Source organism: Aphidius gifuensis, linkage group LG1 (genome assembly GCF_014905175.1).
Source record: "Aphidius gifuensis isolate YNYX2018 linkage group LG1, ASM1490517v1, whole genome shotgun sequence".
Lineage (NCBI taxonomy): Eukaryota > Metazoa > Arthropoda > Insecta > Hymenoptera > Braconidae > Aphidius > Aphidius gifuensis.
In genome coordinates, this window is record NC_057788.1 from 25,796,835 (window position 1) to 25,824,246 (window position 27,412).

At 23.2% G+C, this 27,412-nt stretch overlaps 1 protein-coding gene across 4 annotated transcripts in view; it reads left to right on the forward strand.

Annotated features, from left to right (window-relative positions):
• Positions 1-26,788, forward strand: part of LOC122857651 (protein PFC0760c) — a 37,963-nt gene extending 11,175 nt beyond the window's left edge. Inside the window, exons 2-5 of one of the 4 annotated variants that reach the window (XM_044159951.1) lie at positions 23,429-23,594; positions 24,399-24,432; positions 24,532-24,700; positions 24,785-26,788. In XM_044159951.1, the coding sequence (XP_044015886.1) occupies positions 23,429-23,594; positions 24,399-24,432; positions 24,532-24,700; positions 24,785-25,835 (1,420 nt within the window). In that variant the 3' untranslated portion in view covers positions 25,836-26,788. Of the gene's footprint in view, positions 1-18,774; positions 20,825-23,428; positions 23,595-24,398; positions 24,701-24,784 lie in introns of those variants that run through there. The other 3 variants (XM_044159935.1, XM_044159943.1, XM_044159926.1) reach the window with 3 other exon arrangements.
• The last annotated feature ends 624 nt before the right edge of the window (positions 26,789-27,412 follow it).

The window sequence follows — 27,412 nt, forward strand, 5'->3', positions numbered from 1 at the left end:
TTTTGCGGAAGCAATTTAAACTATCAATTTAATACATAAAAAATTATTTAAACTTGCATATATATACTATTGTTTTTTATTTTTATTATTTTAAAAAAATTAAAAAATGACAAATGTATATAAAAATTTACTGACAAGTATATGCGAGCCATTTCTATATTGCGGTTTCTATCCTCAAATCGTCGTTGTAAATAATTTATTTTCATTCGGTTGATGAAAAAAAAAGCATATAAAAATGCCAAGGAAATGAGGGAAGCCATATGATTGTCATTGTTATTATAAATATTATTATTATAATTTAGTTCAAAAAGGGGACATTCTAGTCATGCAAGAATAAGAGGCTTCCGGATCGATCTTCCGGTTTTCTGTCGCTTGTATATATTATTTTAAAACCACATATTTAAAAAAAAAAAAAAAAAATTACAAATTATATTATTCTTTTATTTAATTTACTTGAATAGTAATTTATACAATAAATATATAAATAAATAAGCATTATTTCTTTGTGTGTAATATAATTTGAGTCATCATCATTTCAGCACATATGTGGTGTATTGTATTAGAAGCATTAAATGAATGAATAGCAAAAGTCGACTTTCACCTCGCGGCATCTTAAGACATGGTGTGAATAAACCATTATCCTAATTTTTTTATTTTTTCTTATATTATGTTTTATTTTTTAATAATAATTTTTCGTTTTTTTTTTTACTCGTGTAGCTAATGTTAATGATGATGAGAACAAATATTTTATTTATTATTAAAATATACCTATATATATTTTGAAATTCGAAGTGTGATAAAATTAGTTGAAAATATAAAATAAAAATACTATTATTTAATTTTTGTATAATTAATAATATAGTATTAATGTCGGGGTTTATTTATTTTTATTTTTTTTTAACGGTGTTACTTTCACTCTTTTTTTTTATTTTAAAAACAAAAGTGTAATTTATTAATATGTGTGAAATATTCATTATTCATGTATTTATTAAAATATTAGTCATGTGTTTATTGTAGATTAATTATTGTTTTCATACGTGATAATATCACATTTTTATTTTTCTAAATAAAACAAATTTTCACAGTTTTTTTTTTTCGGAATAAATAAATATATACATATTAAAATTCACCGATTCAAACTAAAGCTACGGAATATTTATAAAAAATTAAAACGAATAATAAAATGACAGGTGTCATTCAATACTAAAATTAATTTTTTTATTTTAAATATTCAAGGTATATTAATAATACTTTCAATAATATTATTTATTTATTATTATTTTTTTTTTTTTTGCTATGTCGGGTTTCTTATGGACTATTTAGAAACCCCTGTTTCCAATAATTTTCAAACTATATTATTTCTTTCGATTTGACCTTCCATCACATCTAAATTATTTAATTTAACTATTTTTTATTCAACTGAATTAGATACACCTTAATCCGATTTAATATGAAAAAATAAAAAAACCAACTTGACCGACTTTTGAATGTTACATAAAAATAAATAAATAATATATTATCAATTTGTTTGAAAAATAACCCCATCAATTTTTTAAATACTTTATCTTCTTTTATTATGAAAAAATTTTATATACGCATGATTGAATAAATATATGAATAATTAATTAAATTTGTCACAATTTAATATCAGTTAATAAATTATGACTGTATTATAAATCATTAAAAAAATTTAATATACAAAAATAATTTGAATTATGTTATTTTAATGATAATAATAATTATAATTATAATAAATATATTGTATATATTTATTTATTTTTTTTATTTTGTTTTTTATATGTATAAACGGACAAGAGTCATGTGCGTACATGCGTCTTGTAATTATTAACAGTGTAGAACGAGTTTTTTACCACATGAGGTATAGAATATGCATTTTAACGTAATTGCTAAAGCGTGCGTAGTCATCATTCTGTGGCTTATCGACCTTAATACCTTTTCAAATTGACAGAAATATATATTTTTAAATTTATTTTTTTGTTGTCTATTTTATATATAGAATTTGAATTAAAATTATAAATGGATTTAAATCGCTAACTGTGAATTGATGATATAAATAGATTTAAAATTGCCAAGTAGTTTTTATTTTATTTATTTATATTTTTCATCTACATTCGCTTTGAAAGAGAATCAGAAATTTTTACTCCGAGATATATAGTTTAGATCGTTATGGACTGTGCGCTTTCACTTTTCCATCTGGCTCAATCTTCTGTGTCGTTATATATATACATTTTTTTTTTTTATTTGTATTGATGTTAAATAAGTAATAACAATAAAAAAATAAATTATTCTTAAATTTATTTTTAACTCAATCAGACTTGTGTCTACTGTAATAAAAATGTTTAAACATTTTTTGTTTCTTGTTTTTTTTTATTCAATTAAAAAAATTAAATTTAAATTTCTCTGTCCTTGCCATTGTTTTCATCATCAGACAACATTAGTCCTTCACCAGCCATTTTGTTTAACCTTTAATAAAAAAAAACAACATCTTCAAGTCTCTTTGTTTGAATGTACAATTCCTCTCATTTTCTCACGAAACTATGATTATTTTTAACTATTTTTTATTCTTGCATTTTTTTAAATATATATTTTTTTTTGTAAACTATTGAAGGCTTGGCTTGCAACAAAAACAAACGGAAGATATATACTCTCAAGTCGTCTCTTGCAATCAAAAGCGAACTTGTTTTCCGATACGTTCTCTACCAGAATTTCTTTGTTCTTATATAGACTTACAATCTGCCACCTTTTCAATACTGAAAATGATACTTATAAATACATTTTCATTTTTAATATAAAAATAATAAATGTTTGTTCTAAACGACATTTAATTCCTCGATAGATGATAAAATATATTTAAAAAAAAATATAACATCAAAGAGATTGAAAATTATTTTCGCCTGTCAAAGCACTTTTTTTCAAATTATTATTTTTGTAAACTAATGGTTTTTTTTTTTTTCTTTATGTCTGCTGATTGGTATACGAGAATATTTTAAAATTAATGTATATGAGATAAAAAATTCATTGAAAATATATATGTAAGCGAGGAAGCCATCGTGATATTAAAAAATAAAAATTTATAAAAGTTTAAAAAAAATAAATGAGATAAAAAATTAAAAATTAAATTGGTCATATACGTGGATTATTTATTTAAAAAAAATTAAACAAAAGAGAAAAATAAATTGAAAAAAAAAGAGGAATACAGGTTATTTGCACTGGCTGATGATTTTGGATCCACTGTATAAGTATACTCCTCAAAAGCTGCATTCCCACGGCTAAATATCAAGTCCAACGAACCCTTTTTATTTCATCTTCACGTCTTATGTTATTTTTTTTTTATCAAGTCCCTAAAGACGCAAAGTCAAATTCTTTACAATTTTTTTTTTTTTCCATGTATACTTTAAACTAAATAAAATTTGAATTTGTTTTTCATGAATTTTATTATTTATAACTGACAACGAAAAAAATAAATCAAGACCTTTCATTTTAATTATCAAAGAAAAAGTGGGTGAAACGTTCAAGGATACGGAAGTAACTGCAACAGACAATTTTTTTTTTATACATGAAACATCAAGTTGATGCTAATTTTTATATTATTAGTCATTTTATTTTATTTATCTATTTTTTATTATCGTCGCGGGGTTATAAATGATAGTAAGTTGATACTACATGCAGGTATTTTTTTTGAATATTAAATTATAGTCTTGGCTTTCTACATTTTTTTTTTTTCTTTGGATGTAGTACGACACATCTTCTATTATTATTTTTATTTTTAAAACTCATAAATATTTATGAATATAACAAGAAGCCAAGTTTAAATAATTTTGAGTGATCGTTACAAATACATGATATTAAAATTAAACTGTCCTGAGGTGTATACACTGGTTTATTTACACTTGAAGGTTAAATTTTGCAATAAAAAAAATAATAAAAATATACTGTCAACGTGATAAATTGTCAGTTATTTAATTTAATTTATTTTCATTTAAATTGACTTATATATAATTTACAAATTTATAATAAAAATAGAAAAGCTATAAGCTTTCATTTTTTACAACAAATTAAATGACTTTTTTTTATAATTAATTTAATTAATTTTGAAACTTGTAAATGTTTAATAGATCGTCATTTTTACAAAGCAAACGACAGACTTTTTTATATTTATTTATTTATTTGTTTTTTATAACATATATATTTTGATGAGAAAAATATATAATGATATATGAAAGTGTATGTATAATAAATTCGATTGTATTTATTTTATGATAATGTGACTGTTTCGGTTTTAATTTAAAATTCTCATCAATGTTTTTTTTTTGTATTATATATTTTAAAACAATGATGAAGATTTCTCATTAATTGTTGAGCATGAATTACGAAATATGAGTAAGAATTAAAAACTTTTATATATCTAGAAAATATATGTCAACATTATTACCGGAAATAAAATTCATTGTAGCAATAGTATTTATTCATGTGAAAAATGATGATTCAAAGTTTTCATCGAGTCATTCACTGAGGATAATATGAAACTTTGTTTAACAGGTCGTTGTACTACTACTACTACTCATGTTAATTGACGGTTACTAGTAAAATTAAAATGAACACACAAATCGGACGTTGACATTTTATGCTTCAAATAAAATTTATATGTATATAGTTGAATTAATTAGATAAAACTTTTTATTAAAGAAAATGCAAATTATAATAATTATAGAGATATTTTAAGAAAATAAGACAAGTTGGAAAATGAACAAATTTTATGAACAATACAAGAAGTTTCTCTTTGTATTAAATTATCAAATTTAAATCATTAATTTATATTTTAAAAAAAAAGCTTAATGAAAATAGTTTTAGTATTTCGGTTTATCTTAATTTAATTATAAATCATAATTATAAATTCTGTATATATATTTTTAGACAACGGGAAAGTAAATGATTTTAAGACTTTATAATATCTTGCTTTTGTAGTCAATTATTCAATGTACTCACTCATTTATTTTGTAATACCATTATTACAATTATTTTTAGTTATATTGCTAATTTTTAAAAGTAAATATAAATTTAAAAAGTTTTTATATAAATAATTCAAAAAAATTTTAATAAACTTTAAAATATTTACTTTTTTTTATATAAATTTTTCAAAAACTTTTCTCTTTTGTAATAACTTTTTTATTTTTTTTTAAATATTCAAGTTCATTAAGCTTCACATTTAAATAGTAAATTATACAAAAATTATTATCATAAATTTTTGTAAATCTATTCAACTTATCATGTTAAATCCTTTAACAAGAAATATATTTAAAATATACATAAGAAAAACCACTGTATTCTTTGTGTCTATAAAATAGATACAGTGATTTTCCATTCTCAAAGGATCACATGACAATATATGTACTGTACTTAAGTATAAATAAACGTAGGAAAGAAGAGACCCTTGAAGACATTCACATACTTAAAACGTTATAGTATAATACTATTTATTTGTGTTGATATATATGTGGGTGTTATTCATACAACCAATATACATATTTACAATTCAAGTAAAACGAGTGTTGTTAATGGTTGTGCAAGTTGTAACGAATGATACAACTTTTTAAAAAAGTTTCTAAACTTTTTTATTTTTTTTTTCTCTGCTTTCATCAATTCTTTTTTATAAGTAAATTTATATCTTCTTTTACTTGCCAAGGGCTTGAGAGAGTGCACATAGATAAGAAGCAAAAAAAAAAAAACAATAAAATATATTGCATTTACCTGTACTACTACTCAGTCGGTAAAATCTTTCGTGTGAGTACTTGATCATCCAATGGAAGTTGTTGCTCTACTTCCTTATTCGTGATACTCTTACAATCTGTAACGAGATACTTAGTTTCATGAACAAGAAACCCAGGCCTCAGGTCGTCCCAGAAGGTACCATTAATGTTGTCAAAGAACAAGGAGAAATATATTAACCGTTATAAATGTAATTTAATTTTAATCAATACAGTGTTACAATATTTTTTTTTTGTTAAATAATATATTTAAGCACAACAATTTGAATTATAAGCTTCTTATTACAATAATGAATATTTAATTCATCACTGCCATCAAGCGGATAAATTATGAAAGCACAGTAGAGCTTTTAATTTTCTGTGGCAAAACAGAAAAATCAATGACAGTATTAAAATAAATAAAGCTTAAAATTACTAATTTATATTTATCTGTGTACATGCGCAATTTTGTTGATTATATTTTTTTAATTTGTCATGTTGGCTTGTTGCCAGACAACCACGTTGGTTAACACTCATTTGGATTGCGGTAGTCCTCATGAAAATACTTGCTATTCAATATTTTTTTCATACTAAAATATTTATTAAATATATTTTCTTATATTTTCACACTGATCTATTTTATTTTTCTCTTTTTAAACAGTACATCTTTTTATTTTTCGTCCTTATGATGTTTTTTCGTTTTTTTTTTCTTGACTTTTTTCGTGCAATGAGTATGAGTGAGATAAAAATAAGAAAACCACACTTTTGCACTCGTGTAGGAGTAGAAAGTCGCTATTGTACACGAGTCAGGATCTGGTTTTATATAAATAGCATCGGGTGAGTCCTGGGGCTGGCGCAACACCGTCTTATATATATACCATGGGTGAATAATAAAATAATAAAGGCGGTCCCGCGGTTAATGCGCCAAGAGTTGTAACTTTTCTTGCCAATTCTACACTATATATATATTTTAACACTTTATTTTTTTATTTTTTTCTTTCAAGTCATTTTATATCTACAATTTTTTTTAATTTTTTTATATCCACTATAACAACAAAAAATAATATTATTAAAACACAAAAAAAAAAAATATTTTTAAATATCGCAATGACTCTGCAAATTATGATGAATTTAACCGTTATCATTATTATTATTTTATGAAAAAAAAAAGTGTTATACTTTTTGAGAAAGTTATTAGTTTATTACAATTCATTTAAACTTTTTAATTTTATGTAATATATTTTTTGCTGGATGAGTTTATTTGTAATTCGTTATTTTTACTCACTTTTTTTCTTTCGCAATTTATGTTATTATCATTTTTATATACATCAGTCCCTTTTTTATTTTTCTCGCTCTCATTTTTCATTACTTTTTCTTTTTTCTTCCTTTTCTTTTGAAGACAATGGCAGTGCTACGTGATCTGCCTTTACTTGCAATTTTCGCGTTGGCGACCATGATTCATCGACAAGGACATATATACAACTTACCAAAATAATAATAATAAATATAATAATAGAAACAGAATGAATCTCAATAAGAAATAATAAAAAAAAATTACATAGACTAATTTTTCGTGACCTTTGTTTAACAGCCTTGTCATCATTATTCATGAAGTTTTTTTATCGATATAAAATTAACACAACTCACGTCACAAAAGAAAGTTTTGTTTTGTTTTTAAATATTTTTTTAACTGGACATTCGCATACAAAGATAAACTCACAATTGTATATGTAAAAAAATATAGTTATATATTTACAATCTCTTTCCATTTTGGGCGTTGTAAAGTTGACAGATATAGTACCACCTATATATATATTTATACTTTCGAAAGTTTTGTTATTATTGATATTAAAGCTTGATAAATAAATAAATTATTTTTAATAAAATTAGTATCAATACAATCTAATGAAAATTAAAAATTAATAAATTTTAATTTTTGATTCAATTGAATTTTTATATTTATTAGTATAATTTTTCAGATACATATTTACACAATTTCAATTTATCTTTTGATTTTATCAGTTTGTTTATTTTTATTCTTTTCTTTTTTTGCTACTGGGAAATATATTTATTTGTATATAGATAATACCTATATATAAAATCAATATTTCAAGTAATATTTTCAAGAGAAAAATAAAATGATAAAAATTAATTAATGTAGAATGATAAAAATGCTTAACATATGATTATACTTATCTTGCTCAACCAGATGTTTTGCTTGGGGTGTTCTTATTGGCACTTACTTTACTTCCGGATTATCTGACAGTTTAATTATTAATTTAAATGCGAGAATATATATATGAAATAATATTAATTGTATTTTATTTTTTTAAACTTATCTTATTATTATCTAAACTTCATTAGAGTTGGTTTAAAATAAAAAAAATAACAAAAACAGAGCAACAAGTTTTCAGCTATTTTATTATAATTATTATTTTATCATTATTATCGTTGATATTATTATTATCATTATTATTGTTAGTATTATATTTAGTGATAATTTATGATGAAGAAAAAAGAGAGAAATTGTTTGTTTTTATCCATTTTATTTAAATGAATTTTTTTTTGAGATGTCATTTGAATATTAAGACAAAAATTGAACAAATAAATATGAGATATAGATTAGAAAAAAAACTGATTTATGTTTTATATACATATATCAATAAATTATAATATCAATTTGAAATATTCAATTGGACAATTTATCAAAGCATATACATTTTAGTCTGACCTATAATAGTTTTATCTACTTACAAAGTATGAAAATGTTCAATTATTTTGTTTGAAAAGAAAAACATGCTTGTAATTAGACACCGCATGTATATTAATGATGATAATTGACTTGACGGTATAAAAGCACATATTGCGGTCGATCCTTTGAAGCTCTCAATTCGTTTTAAATCGACATTTAAAATGTATTCAACATCAAAGACATTTGTACATCTGTGTCTATTTCTATAGGGCATACAACTCAAAATTACATGATGAATAACATCAACCTAAATTGCGTTAAAAAAAAAAACAAAATGAAAAAAGACAAATCCGAGTATAAAATGAATAATGATATTTTATTTTTTTTTTTTATACATATGACAAGCGCATGTCTCTGTCGTTTGTTGCATTAACTCTTTGTGTCTTGTCTCTGCGTTTAACATCGTGACCACAAGAACTCATAAATCTCAAATGCAAATATATATATAAATCCGAACAATTCGTGTAATGCACAATGATTCTTGAACTCAAGACGTAAGATATTTTCAAACGTGACAGGTAATTTTATCGTGTTAAAAAAAAAAAAAAAGTCTTCTAGTCTTGCATATGGTTTTTTTTTTTTTATTTATTTTATCCCACATGTAAGTTTTATATATCGTAATTTTTTTTTACAATTTTTCTGAAGTAAAAATCAAATGGAAAAAATAAATATACAGACAGATAATTTAATATACCGATGACAATGCAAAATAAAATGTCATGCGACAGAAAAGGAAGTTATAAAAAAAAATATATATATAAAAAGTAAAAGTTCAAGAAATGTAAATTAAATTTATAGAAACTGTACATTATTCGTGAGAGATTTTTTATAAGTTAAAAAAATTGCTAAAATTGTGGAAGATAAAAAAATTAATGTTTTAAATAACTAACGAATAAAAGTGTTATATATTTTTTTTTTATTAATTTTGTGTAAAAACATTTGATGATGAGTGAAATCGAAAGTTGTAAAATTTAAATCAAAAAAAAAAAAAATAATGATAAATAGTATTTAAAATTGTTGTTTTATATATATTTTATTTCAATTTAATTTTTTATATTCTTGTTTCTCTTGAATCGTACCCGCGGAATCCAACTTGGCAAGGTCGAGAAACGTCCTAGCCCCAGGCAATGTACACCGTAACGCGTTGCTTTCGCGCGCGCATTTGTGTTTCACCTTTCTTTGATACATTAACACACTATTTTCTGTTCCGGTTTTATATATTTATTATCATTTTTTTTTCTTTTAAACTCATATTAACACATGCATATTCCCAATTGAGCTCAAACATCCACAAATGTTCATGTGAAATTTATCAACTCTTTTTTTTTTTTTTTTTGTTTTCTTATTAAGTACATACATTTTTAAACAAACAAAATCAACAAATAGCTTTCATTTTTATATATGAATATATATTTTTTGTTGAATAAAAAATATGCTTTTTCATCTACTTGTGTATATTCAAATTTTTAATGGTTAAATGATTGGATCAGCCAATTAATTTTTTTCACTTTTTTTTTTTTTTATCAAACACATTCGTTATATTCACTAGTGGATTCAAATATTATCCTCTGGATATTTTTTTTGCTCGAGGGTGTTTGTGTTAAACGGAAATTATAAAATTTTTACAGAATAGATGAAAATAAAACATTGATAATCGAATTGTTTTCTATTTTATTTTTTGACTCATAAATTTTAAAAGCTTACGTAGATTATCCATGTAAATTTTTATTTTTATTAATTATTAGAGGAAAGCCTATTTTGGAAAAAAAAGCTCTTATATATGTTTTTATATTTTTTATAATGGTTTTTATTGTTGATAAAAAAAATTACAGTGCTTATGGAGTTTGAGTTTTATTAAACAGTACAAAAAAAAAAAAAAGAAAAAAAGACTAAATTGCAGATAAATTTAAAGATGAGCCTGTTTCATTTTTATTCATAAACGTTTAATTTTTTATATAAAACAATGATATTCATAAGCATGATAATTGATACTTTACAATTTTTTCATTTACGAAATATTCTGCCTCGAGTGGTCTGATTTATAAATTAGAACACTATTAAATTACGAGGTTGATAAGTAATTTAAAAAAAAACAATTGTATCTAGATTAAAACCTTGAATAGACATAAACATATATACTTGTTTGTTTTGAGACAAAAAAGTTTTTTAAAAGTTTAAATAATGAAATGAAATAAATATATAACCGTGAATTAAAAATATATTGTACCAATTGGCATTGGGTCGAGGGTAAACTGGAAACTCAGATATTTACTGACACTCAATATGTTGCATTAGATATCTCTTAGTATTTATGGATGAAAGTATGTCATGGTCTCACCTCGGTTTACCGGATTCTATCATGTCGTATTTTCAATTTAAAAAAAAAAAATAAAAATACACAACTTATGTACATTAAACTCGACTTCAATATCAGCTGCATATATGTATTTATACCATCGACTTTTCAATTCAATCTAAATAAAAAAAAAAAAGCTTTCTTTATACTTGAACCAAAACTCACGACTTTAAACCACCCATTTCTTATCTAAAAAATCAAATTTATTTTTCAAAACATGAAAACCCATAACATAAAAATTGGAAATGGTTTTTTTTTTTTTTCTTTCGCAAAACTTTGTTAAATTATATTTTTCAAGATTTTCTTTAAATTTAAAAAATATCAAACACGATCAGAATATATATCAATAAAAATTATTGATTAAAATTTTAATAACAATGAGAAAATAGTGTCAAAAAATAAATAAATATCAATGAAAAAAATCTGTTGGCAAATTGACAAAAATATTTTATCTATTTTTATTTTTTTTTTGCGGTATATTTTTTTTTTTAAATGGAAATATAGGTGAGCCAAATGTATAACTTTCCATACAAAACACTATGTCTTTCCGCTTCATGGACGTTGTATGGAGGGATGAACCTACCGGAAGTTTGGATAGGCTCTGTCCATCCGGAAGCACTGGTGCGTTCGATATGTCGTTTCCGTCCAAACGATGATAGAAAGGGAAATGTTTATTTATAAATATAACAAACAAATATATATTTTTAATAATAATAAAAAAGCCAACTCACAAACCGCTTGTTCATTCGTAGATCTGTAGCAACGTACCCTTGTTATATAATTTCAACCCTTCAAATATAACATCAATTCATTTGCATCCCTCATCCATCTACCTATTGCAAATACCTTTAGGCCATATTCATCAATGTGCTAGAACAAATAGCTGCATGTTGACGTATGGCTTTTACAGGTGTATTTTTATTACAAAAAAAAATTTGTCTATATATATAGAATTTTATGAAATATTATATCAACGTTGATAATAAAAAAAAACTTTTAAACAATGTATCTTGTTTTTTTAATTTGTATTTTTTTTTAAATTAATTAAATTCTATTTAATTAACTTTTTCGTTACGTGAGTAATTGAATTGTAGAGTACTTCCAGTAAATTATCCCTTTTTGTTGAAAATTTTTTTCTATTATCAACTTTATGTTTAGATTTTTAAAAAAAAAATAAAAAATAAAATATACTTGATTATATTTTTTTATTGTTTTTGTTTTTTTTGTGTTCAATCAGACTGTATGTTTTATAAACCAAAAAAGATATAGATATTGTATATTTTAAATTTGTACAAATCTTTTCTATATGTATTTATTGGCGGAAAAAAAAAACTTGACAAAAGACAATCAAGAAAAATCCAGTCACTCGATTTGATCAAGGGTTTTAAAAGTATAAGCTGTGTTTAACTTTATGGATGAAGGAATATAAATTTGTTAATAAAATACATTGATAAAATCTTTGAGCATATAAAAGCTGTATTTTAAAAATGATATGAGTAAAATTTTCTTAAACAAAAAATAAATATAAACAATCAAAAAGTAAATTTTTATTATACATAATAAATACAAAAAAAAAAAAAAAAAACAAATGAAATAAAACTACTATAAAATAAAATAATATGAGAATTCAAATAAAATTAAATTTTTAATTATTGTTTTTATTTCATTGTAATTAAAATATATTGAATTTTAAATTATATAAAAATTAATATATTTTAATGACAATAAAATAAAAACAATAATTAAAATTAATGAAATAAAACAACAAACTTTTTATGATAAAAGTACAAATATAAATTCTGTTATTGTTTTAAAATTTTTCACATGAGAGGTTTTTCAAAATTATATACAATTTATAACTGAAAATGTATATTTACATTCGCATCTCTTATAGATATAATTTCTTGCTATCAAATTGAATGAGCCAATGGTTATATAGCAAGTGGCATGTCAAAGACGAAAAGTGAAGTACGTTTACTCTAACAAATTAAATAAATATAGAATTCGAAATTCAATTAATTCAAATCAAGTGATATGCATACAATGAATATAGAGTCCGCACATATATCCTTGTATATAGCTGAATCTCATCAGATAGTAGATGATTAGATGAACATTCTATTTGAATTCAAAGTGTCAGATTAAATTGCCTATCATCTAAAAGATACATTGCACCCTCGTGGTTTTAGTGTGTATATGACCCTTTCTTCTATGTTAAATTTGATATATATGTCATGTACGTCGGGATTTAAGCTCTGATGATTTTGATATTAAGTACAAGACTTGTAAACCAATTTACAAATTACTGTTATTATTATCACAAAGTTCCTGTAAGACTTTCCAACTGATTTGCTTCTTGAAGCTTTAGGAAGCTCTTGTATTTTTATTTGTAATGTCTGTGTGTGCATAGTAAGATACAGGTGGTTACATTTGTCTTACTATGTTATATGGTATCCAAGTTTAAAACATTATGCTACATCATCCATAAATGTTTATATCTCAGCAGCAGACTATTCTGATACTGCACTAAATTCATATGCACTTGTAACATAGATAATTTACTTTTCTTCTCTTTGAGTTTTAAACCACTATCAACAGAATATTCAATATGCTTCTCTCATACGCTTACCACATCATGATTTACTGCAAAACCATAAAGTACAAATAATCTCATGACTGATTTTACTTTGGTAGGCTTATAAAGCCACTATAGCACATATGTATAAATATATTTGATATACATATATACAAACTTATATATTATGTAGAAATAGACTATTTAATATTTTATGTTATAGGTTATTAAATAACCCTCGGGTGTATTGGCTTATATACTGATTTCGATTTATTTACTTTTTTTTTTTTTTTTTTTTTTTTGAGCTTTTTTTATACAAGACTTATGTTTATTAATTTTTTGGTTTGCTGCAGTAAATTTATTCCCCAGGGTAACTTCTTATCAATAAAATATAAATTGGAAAAAAAAATATTTATCAGCAAATAATAATTCTCATATATAGCTATGAACATTAAAACTTTAGTCGAAAGTTCATTTAAAACAGCTATGAATAATTGTATGAAAAATTCTCACTGGTATTATTGAGTTTTTTTTTTTCAAATTTTTTTAAATGTTTTGTACAAGAAAACTTGAAAAGCTTTATATTTTGTTTGAAAATTTTTAACTAGAGAATTGTGTTGATTAATAGTTTGACCAAATGACAATTTTGTATTTTTCTTTTTTGTCTTTTGTATAGTCAAAAGGAATATAGGTAATTTGTAGAATTCCATTACTAGTTTGTACAACTTGGTTGGAATAGAAATTATATCATAAAAGAAAATTCTATACAAGGTTTTATGTCTTTTCGATTATACGTTCAATCACAAATTATCTTGCTAGCTGTCCATTTAGATCCCTCAATTTTCACCCTCATGTTGTATGTTTCAAAAGTTTACTTGACTCTTTCACCAAAAGTATAAATGGCCACAGGATTTTGGCAATTTTCTTTGAGCTATAAATTTGTATACTCAATCCTGGTGTTTGCTAATGTATTTTGGTTTTTCTCTTTACATTTTTCACATATATATTTTTTTATTTTCATTAATGAAAGTAATAAAATTTTTTTGTGATTTAATTTTAGCAAGATTAGTATTTATAATTTATGAGTTTGTTGAGTATGTTTCATAATAATAGTGTTAGTGAGTAGATGAGTTTATATACAGTAGAATCGTGTAGAAATAATAATAAAAGTTTATTTACTCTACAATAAACATGTGCAATTATATGGACGATAATTTTCGAGTTGTAAAACAAGTTGATCGTTATCCACGCTTAGATTTGTTTATGAAGGCTTGTTTTATATAGTTATAACAACTGATGACGACTGGAGGAGAGACAGAGAAGGATGAAAATATAGAGAAAATAGCTTCAAGTTATTTCGAATTTCTATATGCTATGCTTTTATTTACATGAAAATACACTATTGAATTTAACATGATAAATTGTTTAAATCCTTAAACTCAAACTAAATAATAATAAAAATCAACATGAACATAAATTTTGATACGATAATATTTGAATTAAAGTTCTATTTACCAGTATGTACTAATTACTAATATTTTTGAAGCGGAAAATAGCTAATTAGAGTGTCTTATTTTATATATACGAATATCCTAACAAAGTTGAACTCTAAACAAGCTACCGTCAAAAAAAATATATATATACTTTTTTTTTTTAATTATTTTATTTTTACAGCTTTATAAAAATATTAAATTCATTAAATTTTATACATACTCATGCATGACTACGTTAATTATATAAATATAAAAATTAAAAATCTAAAAAGTGTCAAAAACAATTTGAAACTCTCATGTAGTTTATGAAACAAAATTTTAGCTATACATACTATGTATAACAAACTGTGATTTAATTAAAATTGTTGAAATGTTCATCAATCAGTAAAGTTTCTGTTTTATTTGAGTAAAAACAAACAGACGAGATGATGTATTTTATTTAATGTATATATGTTTATAAATATTTGATGAGAGTATTGAATTATATAGTTTTGTATACAAACTAATGCCCTTTGGAACAATCATTAGTGTTATTAGTACAGTGCATTAATGAATGCGTAATATGAGCTTGTAGTGAATTGCATAGATAATGATGACAATTTACATTGTCTTGAATATATATCAATTACAATTATCATGTATGAATAATTGTATATCAACAAGATGACAAGTGCACTTTCAAATTTCAATCGGAAAAACAAGTACTAAATTATTTTAATATACCATTTTTACAACGACAATAAAAAAAAATTACCCAATCAGCAAAAAACTATATAGACTATTACTTCATTTGAAAAAACAAATAAAAAGTAAAAAATTATCAATTTATTCTTCCTTTTATTTCCAGGGCATTTAATATTACAACATCAATATATATTTTTTGGTATTTCATTAAAGAAATTGAATAAGTTAAATTATAAAAGCTTTTGTAAATATTGTAAAATTAAATTTAAAAATGCATACAATATTATTAGAAGAAAAAATAATAAAATGATCATGCTGTTAAGTATATGCGGTTAAAAAATTCGAGTCACGAATACGTTTCCAACTCATGTCACGAAAAGATGTCTCTTGAATTTGCAATAAAAAAAAAAATATGTACTTTTTTTGTTTGCCCTTCATTTTTTACTTTTTATTTCTGAATTTAATCTATAAATTTTTTTTATTATTACCATAGTAACGTTATATAATGTCACTTGGAATTTGAGAATTTTATTTTTAGCAAAAGAGTTTTGTAAATTTAGTGAAGTTGAAATGGTATTATGTTTTTTTTTTAAAAATATAGTCTGACATATTAGAAGTAAAAAATTTCTAACTATGTATTTACAGAAAGGATAAACGAGTGTGTATGGTACTTTAAAAAATTCGTGCTTTGTGATTATATGAAAGAGAGGATGTTAGGCATTATACAGATACGTCAGTATTATCGTCTTATGTACTTCAAGGTTTTACGTATTCCCTACATAGGCAATGCATTGAAATTTTCCAGCTTTTAGTAGAATGCAAATGATCAATAGATTTTTTTTCACATTTTCATACAAGTGGAAAAAAAAATCTGCTATATCAAACAGCCAGAAAATATATATATACATTTTTTTTAGTAAAAATAATTTAAAGAATCTTTTTGATATTCACAATAATTTTCGTTATTCATTATTAAAATTTTTTATTTATATATTTTTTATTAAATTATACTTCAAAGCTGAAATTTATTTTCCATATAAAAATATGAAAAATTCATTTATTTTTGGATGGTCGAAAAGACTAGTTTTTATAGAAATATTATTTCGTGATACAAATTATAATATCTTTCAAAATCGTGTAATTATATTAGATTTGCATATTATATACACTGTGCGAATTGAAAACATTCACAAAATAAATATTATATGAAAATTTTACATTTAAATCTGAGCTTTATATATAAAATTCAAAGAATTGATATTAAATTATATAAAACAGTACGAAAAATAAATATAGAAATACTATAAAGTTAAATTAAATATAAATGTTAAATTTTTGCAAGTTTAAAAATAATATATTTAAAATTTATTTAATTCTGTCTGACCTGTAATCTTTTTATCTACTGAAAAAGTATAAAAACTAGTTAAGCTTTTAATTGATTGGCAAGAAAAAGAAAAAAAGCTAAAAAATTGATTTAAAAAAGGCTTTTATCGACATTATATTATATATTTTTTAAAATACATAGACAAAATTTATAAATTGAATGAAGGATAATTAATGCGAGTATTTTATAATAAAATATTTTACAATCTATTTTAGCTATATAAACTTCAGTTTAGACGTTAGTTATATTGAATGAAATATTTCAAATACTAATTACTAATGTTAATTATTAATCAATTTTAAATTTTCTTTGTATAAAATATTTCAAATATTTATCTAATATGGCATATATACCCAGACTGAGAATCAAGCTATAGTAGCTTGTGAAATATTTTATAGACGTGTGGCAGAAAAGCTCCGATATATATTCGTGTGTTTAACTTTTACATATACAAAATTCCACAAATATAATCTAATATAATAAGGTATTTCTAATCTGAATGATGCATATGTATACATCTATAGATTCAAATACATACCAATAAATGTCAGTGGTGCAGTACAATATATATAGCATCACTTAAGCAATGTGTGATATGCAAGCAACTAAGCACTAAATCGAGATATGAGGGTAGCTCACATCAGGGTTGTGAAAATAATTCTGTTTGAACCCTTTAAATACAAAATTCACAGGTGCACATATGTGATGCAACACCATGTATTTGTACATTCAATTTGAAATGTGAATTATTTTTTTTTATTTATAATACGGTTTGAATAAAGCCGATTATTTTTTTTTTAATTTTTGATTTATACAATTATAGTTAACATTAAATGCAACTTTTTTTTTTTATATATATACAATCAATATAACAGATGGATGAAAAAATTTCGATTTACATTCTTATTCTGAATATTCTTATTTTCAAGAAGTCTGCAATGTCAAAAATAACAAGTAAATATTTATTTATATTTTTCATATTTTTATTATTATTTTTCAAAGCGGTTGAATAAATTCGTTGTTGCTTGTCTTGTCTGCTACATAAATGAGTGCGAAAAGTTATATATTCTCAAAAATGTACAGACAAAAAAGTTTTTTTTTTTTTTTTAAACAGAAAACTTTTGAGTGTTTGCTTTGTGGGTATATAGACAGAAATGACTTGGAAAAAAATGAAATAAAACAAACAAAAAATTTACTAGTCTTTTTTTTTTTGTACTGTGAATATAAAATAGTTTGTTATTTTCGAAAGGGTTTTTTTTATTACTATTTGAAGGGCTTTTTTGTATTTTTAGAATATAAATTATTGATTTTTTTTTTTCTAATCAGATAAAATTGAAATAAGGGGTTTTAATTTAATGAAAAAAAAAAAAAAGCATATTGCAAATTATTGTGTTGCAAGGGGATGATTTGTTATCAGTTTATTTTATATTTGAGAATCGCGTGAGTTGGCGTCGTTTTAAAATGTCTGCTCACCTGGCTTCCCAGCCATTAATTACATTTTTTTGAATAATCAAAAGTCCACTTATTCGTGATATACCTCCTGGTTAATTTGTTTTTTTTTTTTTTCATTTTAAATTGGTATACAACTGTCTGCAAATTTTAGCCCATTAACCGTATGGCAAATTTGAGAAATTGCGTGCTTGAATAGAAACTTGGTGTGGATATATGTTTGGTATAAAAAAAAAAGACGACGAAAGAATGAAACGGAGCAAACTCCAAGCATGGCAAAACTAGCGGGAATACAACAGCAGGTCTCGCAGTTGCATTTCGCGCGTCGTTCGATGCAGTACACGAATAATATATTCTGTCATACTTATATATATATATTTTTTTTTTCATTACGTGGACATCAAATATCAATATAAAAAAAAAATTAAATTAAATCGATTATTACAAACGAAATCAAGTGAAAAAAAATTATAAAAATTGAAATGAAAAAATTATCAACTATTCAACGAAATATTCAGATAAGTTAATTAGAAAAAATCGCGTAGCTTAAAATTTAGCATTAAATAAACTTCTTTGATTATTTCATAAAATTATATAAATATTTTTTGATTATTAAAAGCTCATGCTGACAATTTTCTTCTTTTTTTTTCGTTTATATTATAAATTTATAATTAATCAATTTCAAAAAAATATATGTGACACTAATTTAAAACATAAGCTTTTTTTAAATTAATTTCATATAAAATATATATATTTATTTTTTGTAAATATTTATTCAAATATATTTTTTTTATCATGTTGACAGTTTTTATTCAAATAAATTTTTAATCTTTTTTCATCATATGCATATTTCACACGTTTTTGCACCCTCTCTATAAATTTTTTTTATTTTTTATATGAAATAAAACTTGTGTGTCATGTGTTTTTATAAAAACATCATAGATAAATAATTTTGTATTGGTGTTGTGTATCTAAATAAGGTTTTCAGCCGTAGTAAACCGTAAACTTAGCACGGCGATAAAAATAATTAGGTGTCATGCACTTACAGTCTACCTCTTTTTTTTTCCAATTAAAAAATAATTTCAATAAGAGTGTGCTAGGTGTGAATTATTATTTAATGCACATAGTACACAAATGTGGCAAAAGTCGATCGGATTGGATTCGAGGAGATATATTTATGTGACCGCGTATTTATCAAATGAAAACTGTGCACGAGGCACTATATATTTACACTCCATAAATCGAAACGACGTATTACCGATTGATTTTATGTAATGCCCGTTTTCTCGTCACTACTTTTATACAGTATCTATACTATATTTATTTTATATTTTTTGGTAATTTTTTTCTATATTTCCTGCATTTTTATCTTGTATTATTCAATAATTCACTGTAATCAATTTTCAATCAGATATCGATTTATTTCTGTAAAAAAAAATAAAATAAAATAGGTTTTTTTTTTATTCATGGTACAAGAAATCATCGATATAATACACTTATAATATATTTCTCACATGGCTTCAATATAAATTTTTAATTTAAACGTGTTATGCTAGTAGAAAAATAGAAAAATAAACGTCAAAAATATTTACGTGAATACCCTATTGATGGAAATATTTTCCAGTATAAAACCAATAAAAAGCAATCTGTTTTTAACATTTTGAACACAGTATTTTTGTGGCTGAATGCCGATAGTTTTTTGTTTACCCTATTCAATGTCATGATAAAAAATTTTTGAAATAAATATTTTTGACGTATATATATTCTGTTGTTTTAATCCCTTGTCAATACGTGATATTTTACATTATATTTTGAAATATATATCGAGCTTATTTTACATATTTTTTCTAGTGAAAAAAAAAAAAAACAAAAGTATATTTTTACAATTCCAGAAATATAAATTATTAAAAGCTTTCCTAATTAGTCATTGATGATTTTTTTTTCTATTGTTCGTAACCATTTTATGGATCACTGATTTTTTTTTTTTTTGTCTACTAAATGCAATGTCAAGCATGAGCAATAAAAATCAAAAAATATTTTTAAATAGTTTGAATGCAAAAAAAAAAAAAAAAAAATGATACGGTCTGTCTTTGTTTGCAATTTCCCGGAGGGTGAGTCCAAAGTGCAAATGGAGAATATAATAGAGAAGCGGAACAAGAGGAAGAAAGAGTCAAGTATGCGAAAGAACAATGTAAAAAAAAAAAAAAAGTAGTGTACTACAAGTAGGAAAACGAGAAGGATAATAATATTCAAGACATATATTTAAAAAGAAAGACTTTCAGCCAATCGACACGCACTACCACTCACAAAAAAAAAAAATGCAATAATTCTTTTTGGCACATTGACTGCATCGATGTAATCTGTAGGTATATATATGTATGTTTTATGTATACACATATGTAACATAATAATATATGTAGGTGGGTGGTGAATGATAATATATATGCATGTAGATATAGAAGTGCTATTTTCCAATTTCCCTCCGGCGATATATGTTTCTTTATTTTAAAAACATAATATCAAACAACTCTTTAACTGAATAAAAAAATAGAATATAATATTTAAACAAGCTCATATTATTTTATAAATATTAATTTGAGAAAATCCAAATGAGTTAACAGTGAGCGAACTTTATTTATAACTCAAACAATATTTTAACCCTAAAATAAATATTCTCTTTTTTTTTCCATTTCATTTACTCGATCTGTAAAATATTTTTTTTTTTAAATTAAAAAGTATATTCATCATAATAATAATGAGCCACACAAAAGAAAAAATTATGAAAAAAAAAAATGATAATGAGCTCATGAACAAGAAAAAAAGGATTTTTTTTTTTATTCTGTCGAATTTATCTCTTGTTATAATTACAAGCCACATAAATTTTATATGGCATAAAATCTACAAGAACCATCACGTATATATTTCATATTTAAGAATTTTTATGTCATATACAATTTTAAAATCCCTAAGGTGTATGAAGAATAATAGACTCGGTGTATATTTCACCGGATATAAGGTGACTACTCACTCATCACGTGCGAGAATGATTATTAACATGACTCCCTTTAATTTTTTATCTTCAGTGCAATATCATTTTTTTCAAGACACGTGTGTTTAATTTTCCACACTTCCTTTCATTATTTAATTTTTTATATTTTTTTTCTTTTTTTTATTTTAACCACAACCTTTACCTTAATTGGTGCTTTGTTATAATTATGAAACCCACCGCAAACTTCAAACACAAATTGTACATCTATCTGAAGACTTACAAAATGTTACTTTTTAATTTTATTCTATTTATAAATTATTTTTAACCTTTGTAGTATATAAATAATTGAATACATTTAATTATTTTTACATAAAAAAAATTACTCTTACATTTTATTTCTTACACACTCAAGAATTTATATATTTAAATAATCTTAAAAAAAAAAAATCAAACACCTGTCTAGTAAATTTTCATTTGCAAATATATTAAAAATGTTTTTTTCATTTTATATAATATTATCTTTTATTTAATTAAATTTTATTGTATTATATTTTTTTACTTTGTTAATAATAAAAAAAATAGCTTTGTCAATTTTATTATTATTAAATTTTTTTATAGAAAAAAAAAATATATATGCAAGTGAGAAAATGATGATAATTATAAATATAATGGGTGTTGTGTATATGTATAGTTTATATATCTATATATAAAATAGTAGAGTATGAAGATCCTTTGTTCTGTCACCTGAGTGCTATTTTCATTGGACATGGCTAAGGCCCTGAGGTGAGCTATGCTTGTAATGAACGAAAAAGCCCTATGGCATGTAGTCCTATATATATATACATTGTTATATCACGCATAATATAAATATACACAGATGCATGCTTATATTTTATATGTATATATTTGCAATTGTCGAGTTTGAATGAGGAAAAAAGGGAGAGACAGATAGCCAGGGGGAAGAGGACTATAGTACATCATCGGATATTATATATACGATAGACAATCGATTTGTATATGAAATGGAATAACCACGTAATACCTATAGTTTATTCAAGCATATTCACCACGAAGCCCATTGTATGTTACAGATAAATTAATATATATATCAAAGCATTTTATTATATACTTACTGAAGCTTCATATATACAATTAGTTGATATGACACAATCATCAATAGTTCAACATTATATAATTATCAATGTTTATTTGACAATATAAATTTTTCATTTTATTGAAAATAAAAATGATATATTGAAATTTAATTAAATTGAAAACTGATTAATATTGTTTTTTTTTTTTTACAAGTTATGCGCATATATTCAATTGAATATAGTTTTTAATGACCATTGAAAATTCAATTTTGATATTGAATGTAGAAATGAAAATCATATTGAATTAAAATTGAATATGAGAGTCATTTATAAATGGAAATTTTGAATTTTATGTATATATATATTTAGGGAAAAAATATATAGAAGAATCTAAAGAATAATGATGGTAATAGAAAATAATGAACTTTATTGGTTTTTTATTTTTATTAATTTTTTTTTGTTACAAATAGTCGTTACTCAAATGCAAACGATTGCAATTTGGTTGAGAGAAAAATATTTTGCATATAGGTATTCGTTATTGTACCTTGAGGCAACAGATTTTTCTTGAGAAAAGATATCACATTGTGTAGTCAGCAAAAAAAAAAAGAAATAAGAAAATAATAAAAACTGTTATTATTATTAGAATTTTTTTCTTTTCATTTTGAATGAAATGAATTGAATATTTGTTTAAATAAAATATATTCAAATGAATAAATTTTTTTTTTCTTAATTCAATTTAAATGAATAATTAAAAGATAATATTTTTTTTAATTTTAATTATATTAATTGTTGAAGGTATTGATTTTTTGTTAAATATTAAATTTAATTTTTAGTTGTAATTTTTTATTGTTAAGAACAAATAATTATATATAATTTTTTTATTACAGATTTCAAAGAGTTAAAATGAATCACGATAGAGATTCATCAACTGTATGCAATGAACAGGAAATAAAAACATTAGAAGAAGCTAGAACAATCATAGCTTCATTGAGAAATAGAATTCGTAATCAAACATTACAAATGATTACGTGGAGAAGAACCCTTCAAACTCAGGTAAATAAAAAAATTACAATAATTTTAAAATAACAAAATTAAAATAAATAAATAGTTGCTATAACTTAAATTACTTTAGCACGTTTTTAGTTTTCAACAACAAAAACTGGTAAATTTTTTTAATCACTTAACTGTCAAATGCATGAACAATCAATTTCAAATTCTTTGTACTAATAGAAAAAATAATAAAAAATTAAAAACTAGTAACTTACAATTTCCTAAAAATAAATTAAAAAAAAATATATTCCATTATCTAAATGTTAAATAAAATAAAGCAAAAATAATCCATTATCTAAATGCTTGAAATAAAAATAATAAAGTTCAAATGGATCAAGTTTTCATCAACTTCTTGATAAATATATATATAAATTGCATAAGTATTTCTTCAATTGAAAATTCATGAAATAAGCCTCAAGTCTTCATATTTCAACTTTGAAAAGTATATATAGATTAATTATGGAAAACAAAAAACTATGTAAAACCCGATACAAGAAAACTTTGAAATTTAAATTATGAGTACATGGGTAAAGAAAAAAGAGAGTTTTATATATCAGTAGACATTAAAGTGAGTGACATCGAGATAGTTGAATATTTGCATAGTTATCAAAGTGTGAAGTCAGAATAAAATGAGTAACTTGTAACAGTATATAATCGTTAAATTAAAAAATGTCATCATCGAAACTTTTTAATATTCATGCTGACACCTAAACAATTAAAATTATAAACGTTTTATTTAAATTTAATCAATATACTAATAAATATATTATAAATATTATAATAATAATTAATTAACTTTTAATTTAGGAGGTGATGATGGCACAAATGGTACGAGAAAAGGGTGAGGAACTTAATTCTTTAACAAAACAATTGATGTTATTTGAATCACGTCTTTGTAAAAAACAAAATGAAATAAATGTAAGCATTAAACAACGTGAAGTGATTATTAGCCGACAACGTAGAGTCATTAGACGACTTCAAGAACGACTTGCTGAACGAAATAAAGCAGCTAAATTGTCATCATCAAGTGATGGAATTAACAATGACAATGATTCAGCAGTGGTGCTAGATGATGATGATGAAGATGACGATGAATTAACACCATTAAGGTATATATATAAATATTAAATTATACTTTAAAATTATAACTAAAAAATATATTTTAAAAATTTAATATTTTTTATTTTCAATAGATTTCGTTCACGTATATTTGATGTAACTTTGATGCGTTCAATATCTGATGCTTCTCAACCATCATACAGAGGAAGAAAATTTAATGGAATAATAACAAATAAAGTTGGTGTATTAGAAACTGTTTATTCAATTGAAGAAGATGAAGATCAATTGGCTGATCAAGAATCATCAGAAGAACCAGATTGTTCATCAGCACCAGCTGATTCATTATATGACGAGGAAATTGGCTCATCATCAACATCACAATCATGCTCATCATCAGTACCACAATTAGAACTTATTCAAGAAAATCAACAAACATCAATTGAAACAAGTTTTGAAGATATTAATGACGATAGTTTTGATAATACAATTTATAATAAAACAAATGATCATAATAGTAATTTAATTGAAATTAATTACAACGAAAATCAAGTTGATATTATGAATGATAAATTATATGATAATGTACTTAATATTGAAACTCAAACTTTGGATAAAATTAAGCTATCTGATTTAAATATATCTGACACAGAAAATTTATTGATTCATGATAATATTAAAGACGATAGTACTATTAGTTCAATGAATAATGTTATGCATAAAGTTGTAATTGAACCATCATCAATAAAAGTTGATAATGATGATGATAATATTGATGATAATTATCATAAAAAAAATTTATATGTCTATGGAAAAGAAGAAAGACGTAATGGCATTTGCGACTATTTATTTGATGAAGCATCTTCAATTAAAAATATTAATCATAATAATGATGATGATGATGATAATTATGATGATGCTGATGATAATGAGGAAGACGATGAAGAAATAAAAAATGAGACAATAATTCAACGACCACGTGATGAAAGCCAACATGCACAAGTTACATATAATCGTGTTATGAGTAATCATCGTTCTGTGACCAAGCCAAAAGATGTTAAATACAAAAGAATAAATAAAGCTAAATCAAAAAGTCTTGAAGAATTACGTGGACGTTTAAGAACGTGGGTTGATAAGGGTGCTGCTAATATCACTGTTGCTGTTGTTGATCAATCATCATATGCTTGAAATTAAAATAAAAATTGACAAATTCATGTGGATTATGTCAATTGTAAAATAAGAGCATTTGAAAATATTAGTCAAAATATTTTTTTATCGCTCTGTGACTGAGTAAACAGGAGGAATAAAAATAGATATATGATTTTTATAATTTTTTTTTATCTATAAGAATATGTTCAAACATTTTCTTTTTAATTTTTTTAAACTATTTTATTTCCTCCTGAGTTTTATGTGATATTTGCCGAGAGACATCTTGTCTTTCTCGCATTCTCCAAAGGTATTTATCGAAACAAAAAAAAAAAGAAATGAAAAACAATAATAAGTAAAAAAAACTGTACAAATTTTTCTTGAGCTTCGTAATGATATCATTTTTTTTTTTTTTATTGTTAAATCAAATGTAATTTGTATTTTTAAAGAAAGTAGGCATTACGTTTATGACAACTATTTTTAAAATAATTAATTGATAAATTATTGAAAAATTCCAATGCTTTTTTGCTCTGGTTTTATAAAGTATTTTTTTTTTTTTTTTTTTTATATTATTTATATTTTATTTTTATTTTTTACGTTAATGGGCAGTTTGTGCCAAACTCAATGTTAAATGAATTTTATAATTTTTAAATTAATGCTGGATAATTAATAGCATATATTGCGCAAATCATCGAAATATAAAAATTTAATGATGTGTTGAAAGGTGTATAACATAGATAAAAGAGAAAAAAAAAAAACATATACAACAAAAAAGAAAGTATACTTATAAAAAATTTAACTTTTTCTTTAATGAATTTATACAATGCTCTGGGATTATTGAATTAACAACTGTACATCGAGTGACAAATTATAAATTAAAAAAGAAAAGTTACGTGAGAATTGATAAAGTTAGAAAGACTGTTTTTAATTAGATCATTTTTAAGAGGGATAAAATAACGAGAAATTGTTAATTAAGAAAAAAAAAAAAAAACTACGTAATTGGTTGCAAAAAAAAAAATAGTAATTCGATATTTATGGCTTAACCAACAAAAAAATAAATCAATTAAAAATTAATGAACAAATTTGTCATCTTATATTAATACTAAAAGAAAAACTAAAATTATTTATTGGTTAAAAAAAATTACCTGATAGTTGTAGACAATTTTTTAGGAAAAAAAAATATTATGTTGAAGAAAAATTGTTGAAAATAAAATTTAATTTAAAAAAATTAAATTCAATTTTTATTTTTAAAATTCAGTTAATAAAAATATTTTACTCATCAATATTTTTATAATTAACTAAATTTTAAATAAAAATAGAATGAAATTTTTTTTTTTTTATTAAATTTGATTTTTTAAGGATTTTTTAGAAATTAAATATTTTTTATTCTCAAAATTTGTTGGGACATTGCAATTATAAAAGTAAATTTATTTTATATCAATAAATGAAATAAATTATATGATTTTAGTTTTACCTTTTGAATACAAAAAATTTCAGTACAAAAAATAAAAAATCAAATGAAGTTTTAAATGGGAAAAAAATTATTTAATGAGTTGCGGAATACTTTGTTTGCTCTTTAAAAATATTTCATCAAAAATTTTTTTTTATTTACTCAGCCT